This window comes from Salmo salar, chromosome ssa06 (genome assembly GCF_905237065.1).
Source record: "Salmo salar chromosome ssa06, Ssal_v3.1, whole genome shotgun sequence".
NCBI lineage: Eukaryota > Metazoa > Chordata > Actinopteri > Salmoniformes > Salmonidae > Salmo > Salmo salar.
The window spans coordinates 57,011,005-57,025,018 of NC_059447.1; the positions used below are offsets into that span (position 1 = coordinate 57,011,005).

Genomic DNA, 14,014 nt, shown 5'->3' on the forward strand with positions numbered 1-14,014 from the left:
ATGGGTTTCCATGGCTGAGCAGCCACACACAAGCCTAAGATCACCATGCGCAATGCCAAGCGTCAGCTGGAGTGGTGTAAAATTCGCCACCATTGGACTCGTTCTCTGAAGTGATGAATTACGCTTCACCATCTTGCAATCCGACGGACAAATCTGGGTTTGGTGGATGCCAGGAGAACGCTACCTGCCTGAATGCATAGTGCCAAGTGTAAAGTTTGGTGGAGGAGGAATAATGATCTGGGGCTGTTTTTCATGGTTCAGGCTAGGCCCCTTAGTTCCAGTGAAGGGAAATCTCAAAGCAACAGCATACAATGACATTCTAAACTATTCTGTGCTTCCAACTTTGTGGCAACAGTTTGGGGAAGGCCCATTCCTGTTTCAGCATGGCAATACCCATGTGCACAAAGCTTTGGTCCATACAGAAATGGTTTGTCAAGATTGGTGTGGAAGAACTTGACTGGCCTGCACAGATCCCTGATGTCAACCGCATCAAACACCTTTGGGATGAATTGGAACGCCAACTGCGAGCCAGGCCTAATCACCCAACATCAGTGCCCGACCTCAGTAATGCTCTTGTGGTTGAATGGAAGCAAGTCCCCGCAGCAATGTTCCAACATCTAGTGGAAAGCCTTCCTAGAAGAGTGGAGGCTGTTATAGCAGCAAATGGGGGACCAACTCCATATTAATGCCCATGATTTTGGATTGAGATGTTCGACGAGCAGGTGTCCACGTACATTTTGCTATGCAGTGTACAACCACAAGAATTGACCATTCAAAGCCAAAGACAATGATAGCGTTGTAAAATTCCAGTAACTTTCATAAAATGCACGTGCTATCCAGAAATCCTGGTTGGAGGATTCTGGATTTCCTGATAATTCCCTCCTGATTCCGGGAATCTTCCAAACAGGATTTCTGAAAAACCTGGTGATTTTGGGAAAGAAAACAGATTTTTTTGTAATCCAAGAAAATGGTATCTCTGACTCACGTGGTGGGCTGGGTCAGGAAGGAGTTCTTATGGAGTCTGTAGGCTGTGTAGCTGTTGAAGGAACCAGGTTCCATAGACACTCCCTTGATATAGCCATAGGTCTTCTCTGTCAGGTTGAACGCCTCCAGCATCCTGAAGCCTACAGCACAAGGTAAAGAACTAATTTTAGTTCTAGAACTTCTCAAACCAATGAGGGAATGATCCATGTGGTTTCTGCAGATGGTTCTAATTTGGGATGTACATAAATAATCAACTGAGCATTTTTACCAGGTGATGTGAATCCATTCAGGTAGATCAGGGGACAAGCTGTGAAGATAATATCAAAGATTAGCAACAGTTCAATTCGTTTCTAGAATTTTATCTTGGGCGATAAATGAAATGGCTTACTGCTAAATACTATAAGTGGTATCCAAAATAACAAACAACAAAACAGCTTACATGACGTTGCTGTTTCGCAAATGAAGGTCACAAGGTTGTCTTGGATAGTTGCAAAGGCGTCAAAGTCGTCCACAATAAAGATGTGTCTGTCGCTTGGCTTGCTGCCAATGTTCTGCAGCTCAGCAAAATCCACATCGGCAACACCAACCACAAAAACACTGTAACCTGGAGAAGGAGCACATGCATTCTCAGAAAACCAACTACACTATGTGCATGGGGTGATGCTAAAATGCTACAGATTGGTAATACCTCAATGACAACATTTGCAACCATTATGGGATATGACTGACAATGGGTTCACTTGAAGATTGCTGTGCAGCAAATTGAGTAACCCTTACCAGCATGTTGCAGTGTGGCAGCGTTTTTCTTCACCTCATCCTGAGAGCGACCGTCTGTGACAGCTACCACAACCTTGGGAACATTCCTCCTCATTCCATTTTCTGGGGCGAACACCTTCTCCTTGACATGCATCAAAGCAGCGCCTGATCAAGAACAAAGAAAGGTAGATTAATTAACTTCTTATGGATGAGGGGCAGTATTGAGTAGCTTGGATGAATAAGCGTGCCCAGAGTAAACTGCCTGCTACTCAGGCCCAGAAGCTAAGATATGCATATTATTAGTAGATTTGGATAGAAAACACTCTGAAGTTTCTAAAACTGTTTGAATGATGTCTGTGAGTGTAACAGAACTCATATGGCAGGCAAAATCTGAGGAAATCTGAGGTTTGTAGTTTTTCAAGTCTTGGCCTATCCAATATACAGTGTCTGTGGGGTCATATTACACTTCCTAAGGCTTCCACTAGATGTCAACAGTCTTTAGAACCTTGTTTGAGGCTTCTACTGTGAAGTGGGGGAGAATAAGAGCTGATTGAGTGAGAGGTCCGCCAGCAGGGCATAAGCTTCAGACATGCGCACGCCCGTGAGAGGTAGCTGAGTTCCATTGAATTTCTAAAGAAAAAGGAATTCTCCGGTTGAAAACTTACTGAAGATTTATGATAAAAACATCGTAAAGATTGATTCTATACATCGTTTGACATGTTTCCACAAACTGTAATGGAATTTTTTGAGTTTGTCTGGCCTGCGCGTCGTGAATTTGGATTTGTGAACTGAAGGCGCAAACAAAAAGGAGGTATTTGGACAAAAAGGATGGACTTTATCGAACAAAACAAACATTTATTGTGGAACTGGGATTCCTGGGAGTGCGTTCTGATGAAGATCAAAGGTAAGTGAATATTTATAATGCTATTTCTGACTTCTGTTGACTCCAACATGGCGGATATATGTATGGCTTGTTTTTGTGTCTGAGCGCCGTACTCAGATTGCATGGTGTGCTTTTTTGGTAAAGCTTTTTTGAAATCTGACACAGCGGTTGCATTAAGGAGAAGTTTATCTAAAGTTCCATGCATAACACTTGTATTTTCATCAACATTTATGATGAGTATTTCTGTAAATTCATGTGGCTCTCTGCAAAATCACCGGAGGTTTTGGAAGCAAAACATTACTGAACATAACGCGCCAATGTAAACTGAGATTTTTGGATATAAATATGAACTTTATCGAACAAAACATACATGTATTTTGTAACATGAAGTCCTATGAGTGTAATCTGATGAAGATCATCAAAGGTTAGTGATTAATTTTATCTCTATTTCTGCTTTTTGTGACTCCTCTCTTTGGCTGGAAAAATGGCTGTGTTTTTCTATGACTAGTTGCTGACCTAACATAATCGTTTGGTGTGCTGTCGCTGTAAAGCCTTTTTTAAATCGGACACTGTGGTGGGATTAACAAGAAGTTTATCATTAAAATGGTGTAAAATACTTGTATGTTTGAGGAATTTTAATTATGAGATTTCTGTTGTTTGAATTTGGCGCCCTACACTTTCACTGGCTGTTGTCATATCGATCCAGTTAACTTCTTTGGGATAGGGGGCAGTATTTTCACGGCCGGATAAAAAACGTACCCGATTTAATCTGGTTACTACTCCTGCCCAGAAACTAGAATATACATATAATTTATAGATTTGGATAGAAAACACTCTAAAGTTTCTAAAACTGTTTGAATGGTGTCTGTGAGTATAACAGAACTCATATGGCAGGCCAAAACCTGAGAAGATTCCATACAGGAGGTGCCCTGTCTGACAATTTGTTGTCCTTCTGTTGCATCTCTATCGACATTACAGCAACTGTGCTGTAACGTGACACTTTCTAAGGCTTCCATTGGCTCTATAAAACCGCCAGAAAGTGGAATGGGGTGTCTGCTGTCTCTGGGCAAAGTACAGCAGCAGAGTTTGTAAGTGGTCAGCCTGGGGACAGTGAGACTGGAGATGCGCGGTCACGAGAACTCGCCATGTTTTTCTTTCAGTCTTTGAATGAATACGTCACCTGGTTGGAATATTATCGCTATTTTACAAAAAAATAGCATTAAAAATGTATTTTAAACAGCGTTTGACATGCTTCTAAGTACGGTAATGGAATATTTGTACATTTTTTGTCACGAAATGCGCTCGCGCGTTACCCTTCGGATAGTGACCTGAACGCACGAACAAAACGGAGGTATTTGGATATAACTATGGATTATTTGGAACCAAAACAACATTTGTTGTTGAAGTAGAAGTCCTGGGAGTGCATTCTGACGAAGAACAGCAAAGGTAATCCAATTTTTCTAATAGTAATTCTGAGTTTAGGTGACCCCGAAGTTGGCGGATGTCAAAATAGCTAGCCGTGATGGCCGAGCTATGTACTCAGAATATTGCAAAATGTGCTTTCGCCGAAAAGCTATTTTAAAATCGGACATAGCGATTGCATAAAGGAGTTCTGTATCTATAATTCTTAAAATAATTGTTATGTATTTTGTCAACGTTTATCATGAGTAATTTAGTAAATTCACCGGAAATTTTCGGTGGGTATGCTAGTTCTGAACATCACATGCTAATGTAAAAAACTGTTTTTTGATATAAATATGAACTTGATTGAACAAAACATGCATGTATTGTATAACATAATGTCCTAGGAGTGTCATCTGATGAAGATCATCAAAGGTTAGTCCTGTATTTAGCTGTGGTTTTGGTTTATGTGACATATATGCTTGCTTGGAAAATGGCTGTGTGATTATTTGTGTCTATGTACTCTCCTAACATAATCTAATGTTTTGCTTTCACTGTAAACCCTTTTTGAAATCGGACAATGTGGTTAGATTAACGAGAGTCTTATCTTTAAAATGGTGTAAAATAGTTGATTGTTTGATAAAATTGAATTGTGGTATAGTTAGTTGGTTTTGTATTACGCGCCGTGCGATGCCATTGGCTGTTGGCTAGGGGTTCCGCAGGCGGAACGGGGTTCCGCTAGCGGAACGTCTGTCCTCAACAGGTTAACGGGATTCCAGCCATAAGAAGTGTTGAGGTGATAGACAACAATGTACACTGCTCAAAAAAATTAAGGGAACCCCAATAAAGGAGTGGTTCTGCAGGTGGTGACCACAGACCACTTCTCAGTTCCTAAGCTTCCTGGCTGATGTTTTGGTCACTTTTGAATGCTGGCGGTGCTTTCACTCTAGTGGTAGCATGAGACGGAGTCTACAACCCACACAAGTGGCTCAGGTAGTGCAGCTCATCCAGGATGGCACATCAATGCGAGCTGTGGCAAGAAGGTTTGCTGTGTCTGTCAGTGTAGTGTCCAGAGCATGGAGGCGCTACCAGGAGAGAGGCCAGTACATCAGGAGACGTGGAGGAGGCCGTAGGAGGGCAACAACCCAGCAGCAGGACCGCTACCTCCGCCTTTGTGCAATGAGGAGCAGGAGGAGCACTGCCAGAGCCCTGCAAAATGACATCCAGTAGGCCACAAATGTGCATGTGTCTGCTCAAACGGTCAGAAACAGACTCCATGAGGGTGGTATGAGGGCCCGACGTCCACAGGTGGGGGTTGTGCTTACAGCCCAACACCGTGCAGGACGTTTGGCAAATTCGCCACTGGCGCCCTGTGCTCTTCACAGATGAAAGCAGGTTCACACTGAGCACATGTGACAGACGTGACAGAGTCTGGAGACGCCGTGGAGAACGTTCTGCTGCCTGCAACATCCTCCAGCATGACCGGTTTGGCGGTGGGTCAGTCATGGTGTGGGGTGGCATTTCTTTGGGGGACCGCACAGCCCTCCATGTGCTCGCCAGAGGTAGCCTGACTGCCATTAGGTACCGAGATGAGATCCTCAGACCCCTTGTGAGACCATATGCTGGTGCGGTTGGCCCTGGGTTCCTCCTAATGCAAGACAATGCTAGACCTCATGTGGCTGGAGTGTGTCAGCAGTTCCTGCAAGAGGAAGGCATTGATGCTATGGACTGGCCCGCCCGTTCCCCAGACCTGAATCCAATTGAGCACATCTGGGACATCATGTCTCGCTCCATCCACCAACGCCACGTTGCACCACAGACTGTCCAGGAGTTGGCGGATGCTTTAGTCCAGGTCTGGGAGGAGATCCCTCAGGAGACCATCCGCCACCTCATCAGGAGTATGCCCAGGCGTTGTAGGGAGGTCATACAGGCACGTGGAGGCCACACACACTACTGAGCCTCATTTTGACTTGTTTTAAGGACATTACATCAAAGTTGGATCAGCCTGTAGTGTGGTTTTCCACTTTAATTTTGAGTGTGACTCCAAATCCAGACCTCCATGGGTTGATAAATTGGATTTCCATTGATTATTTTTGTGTGATTTTGTTGTCAGCACATTCAACTATGTAAAGAAAAAAGTATTTAATAAGGTTATTTCATTCATTCAGATCTAGGATGTGTTATTTTAGTATTTTTTTGAGCAGTGTATATTCAAAGGATGGATATTTCAAGACTAAGCATGCCTGGCTCCGATGAAACATGTTGGTGTCCATTGCAAAGTCACTTTTACAACCAGAGACTAGTACTGCATCCCAAATGGCATCCTATTCCCTTAATAGTACACTACTTTTGATCAGGGCCCATAAGGCCCTGGTCAAAAGAAGTGCACTATATAGGGAATAGGGGGGGCATTTGGGAGACAACCTAGTTGGTGGAAGCTGGGTTTGGGGAGCCTCACCGGTCTTAGTGTTTCCTCCTCGGTACTGGATCAGCTGTAGAGCAGCGAGAGCGTTGCCCTTGTCCGAGTAAGAGTTCAGCCTGAACTCTGTCTTTGCTTCGTCGCTGTACTGCACGAACGACACCTGTTTCCAAAGTAGAAAGCATTACAAGGAGTTATAGTATGATTTCATACCGCACCTATTATTCTAAACAGTTCGCCAATTTGACTAACAATTACAACGTGCTTTTTCCTCTATTTACAGCACTACTCACCTGCATTCCTGTCGATCCGATGACGTCGAAGGCTCCAATCATGCTGAAGACGAACTGCACCACTTTCCGGAAACTGTCTTCTCCAATACTCCACGAGCCGTCAATAAGGAACACCACATCTGCCTTGGCACCTTTGCACACTGAGGCAAAAGAAAAAGAACTCAGTGAACTGCACTTAAAAGATTCCATGGCAGGCACCAGATTCTGGGCTGCCTGGAACACCAGGCCCGATAACAGAAAGGCATGATAATGAGAGTCGGCAACCTCAAAAATAAAAACTTCTGCATGAATCTCACAAACAAAACCATTGAGAGAAAGAAATTACATAATGAAGCTATACATGGCAATTATTGGTTTAATTGATCACACTTTCCTGGAAAAAAAACTAACAAAACTAGGAACATTTGGTTACCATAAAGGCTGGAAATGAACTGCTCTTTAATGTCTTTCTCTCTTAGCACAAAAAACGAGTTGGCAAAACACGAGATAATGTCTGCCTGATGTGATAGAGCACTTTATTTTTGTATCTCTCGCAATCCCCTTCCTCCAAGTCAGAATCCATAAACAAGTTTTACACAATACCTTATCAAACAAACAGCTTCTTTGGACTTTCTCAACACCTAGGTCAGTCATTAGTCAATGGGTGAGTTCCTATTGAAAACCCTGGAGGGTCTGTGTTGAGCATGTGGCGGCCATTACTTTAACACTGGCACCACTCTGACATAGAGGAAATATGTCTGCAGGTCTCTGCTTCTGCCAAATAGTGAGATTTTGATGTCATTGCATGTTTTCTGAACTTGGCTTTTTATGACTCTCAACTAATCGCACTAAAACACACTCAAATTCAAATGTCGATGACTTTGCAGTTGACACCGAGTTTGGGCTCCAAGGAAGGCTTAAAATGTTCCATATAGCCTTGGTGAATGTGGTGCCGTTTGGTGCTTTGGCACTATGAGGGTGATGGATACTGTATGTCGTAGTCATCATGGCACCATTGGTTCTTACCGGCCCATGCAGGAGGAATGGTAGGTGGTGGTGGAGGAGTGGGGGGTAGCGTTGGGGCTTCAGTAGGTTTGACCACTTTGAGAAAGAGACAACAAAGTGTCAGTAAACATCAACAAAGAAATGACAAATTCGGATAGCACATCGGCACCACTTTTGTAAGAAGCTGAAGACTACTTAGGTAACTGCACTGACTGTAAGTCACTCTGGATAAGAGTGTCTGCTAAATTACTCAAATGTAAATACTCACATGTTCTCTCTTTGGTGCTGACTCCAGGGCCCTCCAGGTTAGGGGTCTGAACGAAGACGGTGGCGCTGTAAAGAGCGTCAGGGGAGAGCCCCTTGAAGCAGTACTGGCTCTGAGCTGCAGTGATGGTGATCTCCTGCTGACCTTTACTGGAAGCTACACACAGACAAAACAAAGAGAAATATGAGACATGTTGACATATGTTGAGAAGAGAAACACGTTGACATGTGTTGACTGCCGAGGCCGCTGCCTGAAACGTTGCTCCTCATAAAAATCATGGGTCTTCTCTGAGTACAAAAAGCAGAGTTAATGCCATTCAGCTGGGGCTATGACAGTGCTGCGGTAAAGCAAATAGATGGAATATCGGTGTTGTCACGCTACACATGTAATTCAATATGAATTGTTTTGGGGAAAACGTAGAAAGTTTTCCAAAATGTGGTATTTTTGGTCAAATGAACCATGAGACCAAGACAGTGGCCTTATAAGGGCAAATATCCCCTCAATCACTTCTCCTGGGCTGACCCCTTGCTGCTCAAGGTAGAAGACCAAGATTATTGCGCAGAGATGTACAGTATGCTATGATCCTCATTCCTCAACCACATTCCACTTCAGTAACAAACAATTAGCATTCTAATTCTGACTTGGAAGCTCAGTCTGTCTGGGAAGCATCTTTAAAAGGTCGCTGGCTTTTCAAACCTTGGGGACTGTTTACTTTTGGTGAGTGTTTTCTACAGCAGTTGTCTTTCTGACACAAGCAAAGCCTGCTTAAGTTTGGAAATGTGTCATGGTTAATGACTACCATGTTCATATTTAAATCCTTGACATACTGCTTCTTGTTTTTAACAGTTTATACCTCTACTGAAAAAATAAAAATAAAAAAAATAATGATTGTGACGTTATACAATACATAGCCTAATAGTCTACCGCGTATTACACAGGGCAGAATTAATATTATTATTTTTTATGATTCAATATGTCTTTGGTAAATAATTGGTCTAGCCTATAGGATCCTCCAAAATGAAACAAACTAGTAGGTCGAAGGAATTGTCCGTAGAGTTCCGAGGCAGGATTGTGTCGAGGCACAGATCTGGGGAAGGGTACCAAAAATGTCTGCATCATTGAAGGTCTCCAAGAACACAGTGGCCTCCATCATTCTTAAACGGAAGAAGTTTAGAACCACCAAGACTCTTCCTAGAGCTGGCCGACCGGCCAAACTGAGCAAACGGGGAAGAAGGGCCTTGGTCAGGGAGGTGACCAAGAACTCGATGGTCACTATGACAGAGCTCTAGAGTTCCCAAGATTCTCTGGTCTGATGAAACCAACATTGAACTCTTTGGACTGAATGCCAAGCGTCATGTCTGTAGGAAACGTGGCACCATCCCTACGGTGAAGCATGGTGGTGGCAGCATCATGCTGTGGGGATGTTTTTCAGTGGCAGGGACTGGGAGACTAGGTACGATCGAGGGAAGGATGAACGGAGCAAAGTACAGAGAGATCCTTGAGGAAAACCTTCTCCAGAGCGCGCAGGACCTCAGACCTCAGGCTCACCTTCCAACAGCACAATGACCCTAAGCACACAGCCAAGACAACGCAGGAGCGGCTTCAGGACAAGTCTCTGAATGTCAGATCACATACAGCAGGAGCCCGGACATGAACTAAACCAAACATCTCTGGAGAGACCTGAAAATAGCCATGCAGCGACGCTCCCAATCCAACCTGACAGAGCTTGAGAAGATCTGCAGAGAAGAATGGGAGAAACTCCCCAAATACTGGTGTGCCAAGCTTGTAGCGTCATACCAAAGAAGACTCGAGGCTGTAATCGCTGCCAAAGGTACTTCAACAAAATACTGAGTAAAGGGTCTGAATACTTATGTAAAAGGCTATAATGTAACAAAATTAGGATAAAGTCAAGGGGTCTGAATACTTTCCAAATGCACTGTATGTGGAAATAGCCATTTTCTATGTTTTGTAGTCAAAAAGATAGAGGAAGATAAATGTTTCCAATGACATCATCAACCAATTAGTAGACAATTAGTAGACAATGCCTACTCATAATTAGTAAAAGCACATGATGGACACTGATTATGTCATTGGAAACTTATCTTCCTCTATCTACCTCTTCCTCTATCTACCTCTAACATAGAAATGTGACATTTTCACATATGTTGATGTTGGGATGGTGCTGGAGATGATGAATTTTAAATTGAACATGTAAAAAAAGTTTAAGCACATTTCTCTGCTGTAAAACCGGAGTAGCCTATCAGAATGATTGAAAAAGGAACCACAGGAAAGCGCAGCCTCCATTCGCTATTCGATCGCACACAGATGATAACGGCCCATTCTAAATCCAAACAAATGTAGCGTGTTAATAAAGACAAGATTACATTGAGAATAGTGTGATGAGTTAAAATATTATCACTTGATGAGGGAACAGCTAGTGCCTTAGAGCGCAAGCTTTTTGTTGTGACTTTTTACAAATCATCAATATAGTTGCATAAAGCAGCCCATATATGTTTGGATTTCTATGACATTCTAAAGTTTGTGTCATTCACAACTAAAGTTGCCAAATAACTCTAAATCTAGCATATAGGACCTGTTTCAAATGATCACTTTTACACTCAACATAGCTCATATGCGCACTCGCTCGGGAATGGTAAAGGTTTACTATAAAATCATATAATAAAAAATAATGGCACAGAATTTATGAGCATATCTTGTCCATTAAATGAACTAGCCCACAGCCTAGGCTCCCACTGGCATGGCACCTAGCCAGATCACATACAGTAGGCCAACTCATATTCTGTTCTTCTGAAATACATTTCCTTCATATCATAATGTTTCTTTAGACCTGCCTGAAATAAATAATGGACGTATTGTGATGGTGGATTTATTAGACTTTGAAAAAATCTCGGTCCACATGCAAACATTAATACAGATGGATTCAAAGGCCGACAGTAATAAAAAGGATGCCATCTTTTCAGACGGAGACAACTAAAACTTGGTGGTCAGATGCTTTCAGAACACGCCACATTTATGCATTCTCCTTCAAGAGATAAACACATGGGCGGGCTGAGGATAAACAGTCGTGTGAATGTCTAGATCTCAACATGATGATGCTCCTTCTGAAATCTCCTTTATGGCTTCAGACATAAGAAGAAGCATAAACTCAATTATAATGCAGCAATTCTTCAGGGTAGAAAAAGAGTCTCTCATGTGGCAAAGCTTAAAGGTGCAATCTGAAATGAATGTTTGGCTGAGACTTACGGTCCAGAGGGTTGAGCTTGATCCTGTAGGAGGTGGCAGCCCTGTGAGGACTCCACTTGATGCAGAACTTGTCGAAGCCAACGTTGTAGGTCTCGATGTTGGTGACGTTCAGGTAGACTGGAGTAGAGCACAAGAAGAAGTGTCTCAGACTGACTTCAAGACCGAGTCCCAAATGACACCCTATTCCATACATAGTGCACTACTACTGACCAGGGCACATAGGGCTCCAGTCAAAATTAATCCACTATATAGGGAGCCATTTGGGATGGTTAACATTGATGCTTCAGAAAGATGATATTTCTGTAGATCAGATACATACGTGTTGTTCCTTGTCCTTTGAGGGCCCCGCTCATGCCAGCATCATACTGGGCAAACACTTTGACATCGTAGGTGGTGCCAGGGAGGAGGTTCTGGAGGGTGTATGAAGTCACGTCACCCACAAACACGTCCAAGCTCTTACTCTGATCTTCTTCTGCAGGCAAAAACAACACAATCTCCAGATTAACAGCAACAACACTGCAACACAATCTCTACAGTAATAACATCAACACTACAACACAATCTCTACAGTAATAACAACAACACTACAACACAATCTCTACTTTAATAACAGCAACACTACAACACAATCTCTACTTTACTCATGAAGATAAGGAGAAGAGCAGACCTATCTAAACCTGAAATCATCTCATTTGAAATGTAAAGATGGCCCTTAGATTTCATGCAAATTATTCTGGATCATTACTTAGTCATTGCTGTCAAACTTTGGCTTTGCACTGGGACTTTTGACGAGTAAAACACGCTATGACAAAACGTGACATTGTGAAGTGCTGCAACTTTTATTTCCGAGCGTGTTACGGGTCCCTGCTCATGATTGCATGCACGTGGCCCTGAGTCGGACGTCATCTCACCCGCAGGCGTGTAGACCAGCTTGTATCCGAGCACCGGAGACGGCGAAGGGTCCCAGGCAACACGGAAGCGAGTGTACCACTCATCCGAGACGCGCAGGTTCCTGGGCTCCAGCATGCCAACTGTAACCAAGGCAGAGCAACAGTGAAGCAGAAACATGTCAACGTTCAATCAGTCACAGCAATTACCCTCAACAACAAGTAGGGCCATGACACCATTTCCAGTCTAGCTAGCCCTCAGTGCAGTAAGGCACCACATAACCATAGCACACAGCCCGGCCTGCTGCTAGACTACTGATGTTTTTCCTCCTCCTCTGTTTATGAAGACTATTATGAGTAATACATGTGTTTAGATTGGATAGATTTTTCCATGGTCTTGCTGAGGGAGCCGGGCAGTGGGTGGGTGGGTAGTCGGGTGCGGCGTGAGCTCCCCATTGGAGCGAGGCCCATCCAAACTGCCTAGCTGGCACAGTGGTGCCTCGGTCCAAGCCAAGACATAAAGTTTCTATTGTTTGTGTAACTCGGGGCTAATGTTCGCCAGTCGTTGAGCTTTCCCAGTTGCTCTACTGTTAATTCCCTATCCTCCGAACTCTTCAAACTGAAACATGTTGGAATCGGTTAGCTATTTTGTATGGCTCTTGAACATTTTTTCCACTCCTGTGCACAGGTCTCATTCCCAGCTCATCAGGCTTGGAAATGATGTATGACTAGCTAGACCATTAGGTGTTCAGTATACCAGACTGAACACTTCCTGACCACCTTTCTAACCGCGTTACCTGTGCGTCCGGGCCCGTTCAGTGATCCCCCTGCTCCATCAGCATAGATGGCTTCCACAGTGATGTTGTAGGGAGTGTCAGGAAGCAGGTTCTGCAGGATGGCATTGTTTCTGTTGCCAGGGACAACGGTCTGTAAGGAAAAGCACCAGAAAGAACTGTCAGTTAATTATTCTTTTTTTTAAATGGCTTCTCAACACACTTGACATATTCCTTTCAGCTCCTAGCAGAGCAAAGCGCCTCAACACACAAAGGAATGTAATTGCTAATGGAAGCTATGTGTCGATGCTAGGCTAGCGCCTACATCAATGCAGCATAGAGAAAAAGGGGGAAACCAGGAGGCTAATAAGGAAAGTTTCCTGTCCTCTTTAAAAAAAAAAACATTGGACGATTTAGCTCTAGTGAACTTTCATTTCAAACTCAGCATGCTAAAAGACTCCTTACATTTTTCTCTAGTTAAGTAGAGTTTGTTAACACAATAGTTACCTTGCTAGGTAGGGAGCAATGATGCCGTACAGCTGTGCTATCCTTAACTGGTGCTCATGTTTAGGTCATGAATAATAGAATGTAATGTAACGCAATATTTCACAGTGATAATGTTGATCTTACCGAGCGTTTAATTCATCTTCCTAATCAGCAATTAACTGTTGGGAGTAATATGCCTTTGTATGCCTTCAACGCTTTGGCAGTAGTGACATTATCACGTTGAACAGTAGGTTAATGCTAGTGTATGGATGTGTATTTGATTTGACACTCAGCTACATATAACACGAGGCATGTTTAGGTCCTAAACTCACGCATCCCTTGAGTCAAACTCAAAGTCCTGTGCCACATGAAAGTTTGTTGAGAATGACTTTGAACTCACAAACTCAGTGATGGGGTCTCCTGTGGTGGGGGCGTAGGCTATCTTGTACTGCTGCACGGGTCCCTCAGCGTGGTCCCAGCCGATGGTCAGAGTGTTGGTGGTGGCATCGAACACCCGCAGGTTCCTGGGTCCAGCACGGGGCACTGCAACAGCAACAACATTGGGTTACACTCACAAACATGCACCTAGCAACGGTGCACACCACATGCACCTAGCAAC

General features: G+C 43.5%; 1 protein-coding gene across 1 annotated transcript in view; it reads right to left on the reverse strand.

Annotated features, from left to right (window-relative positions):
- The window catches only part of LOC106607687 (collagen alpha-1(XII) chain), a 93,846-nt gene that overhangs the window by 16,692 nt on the left and 63,140 nt on the right, over positions 1–14,014 (reverse strand). The window contains 13 exon segments of the mRNA XM_014204895.2: positions 986–1,124; positions 1,253–1,291; positions 1,424–1,588; positions 1,762–1,905; positions 6,483–6,606; positions 6,737–6,876; positions 7,742–7,816; positions 7,989–8,141; positions 11,250–11,366; positions 11,569–11,721; positions 12,161–12,280; positions 12,934–13,063; positions 13,796–13,938. Of these exon segments, the coding sequence (XP_014060370.2) occupies positions 986–1,124; positions 1,253–1,291; positions 1,424–1,588; positions 1,762–1,905; positions 6,483–6,606; positions 6,737–6,876; positions 7,742–7,816; positions 7,989–8,141; positions 11,250–11,366; positions 11,569–11,721; positions 12,161–12,280; positions 12,934–13,063; positions 13,796–13,938 (1,642 nt within the window).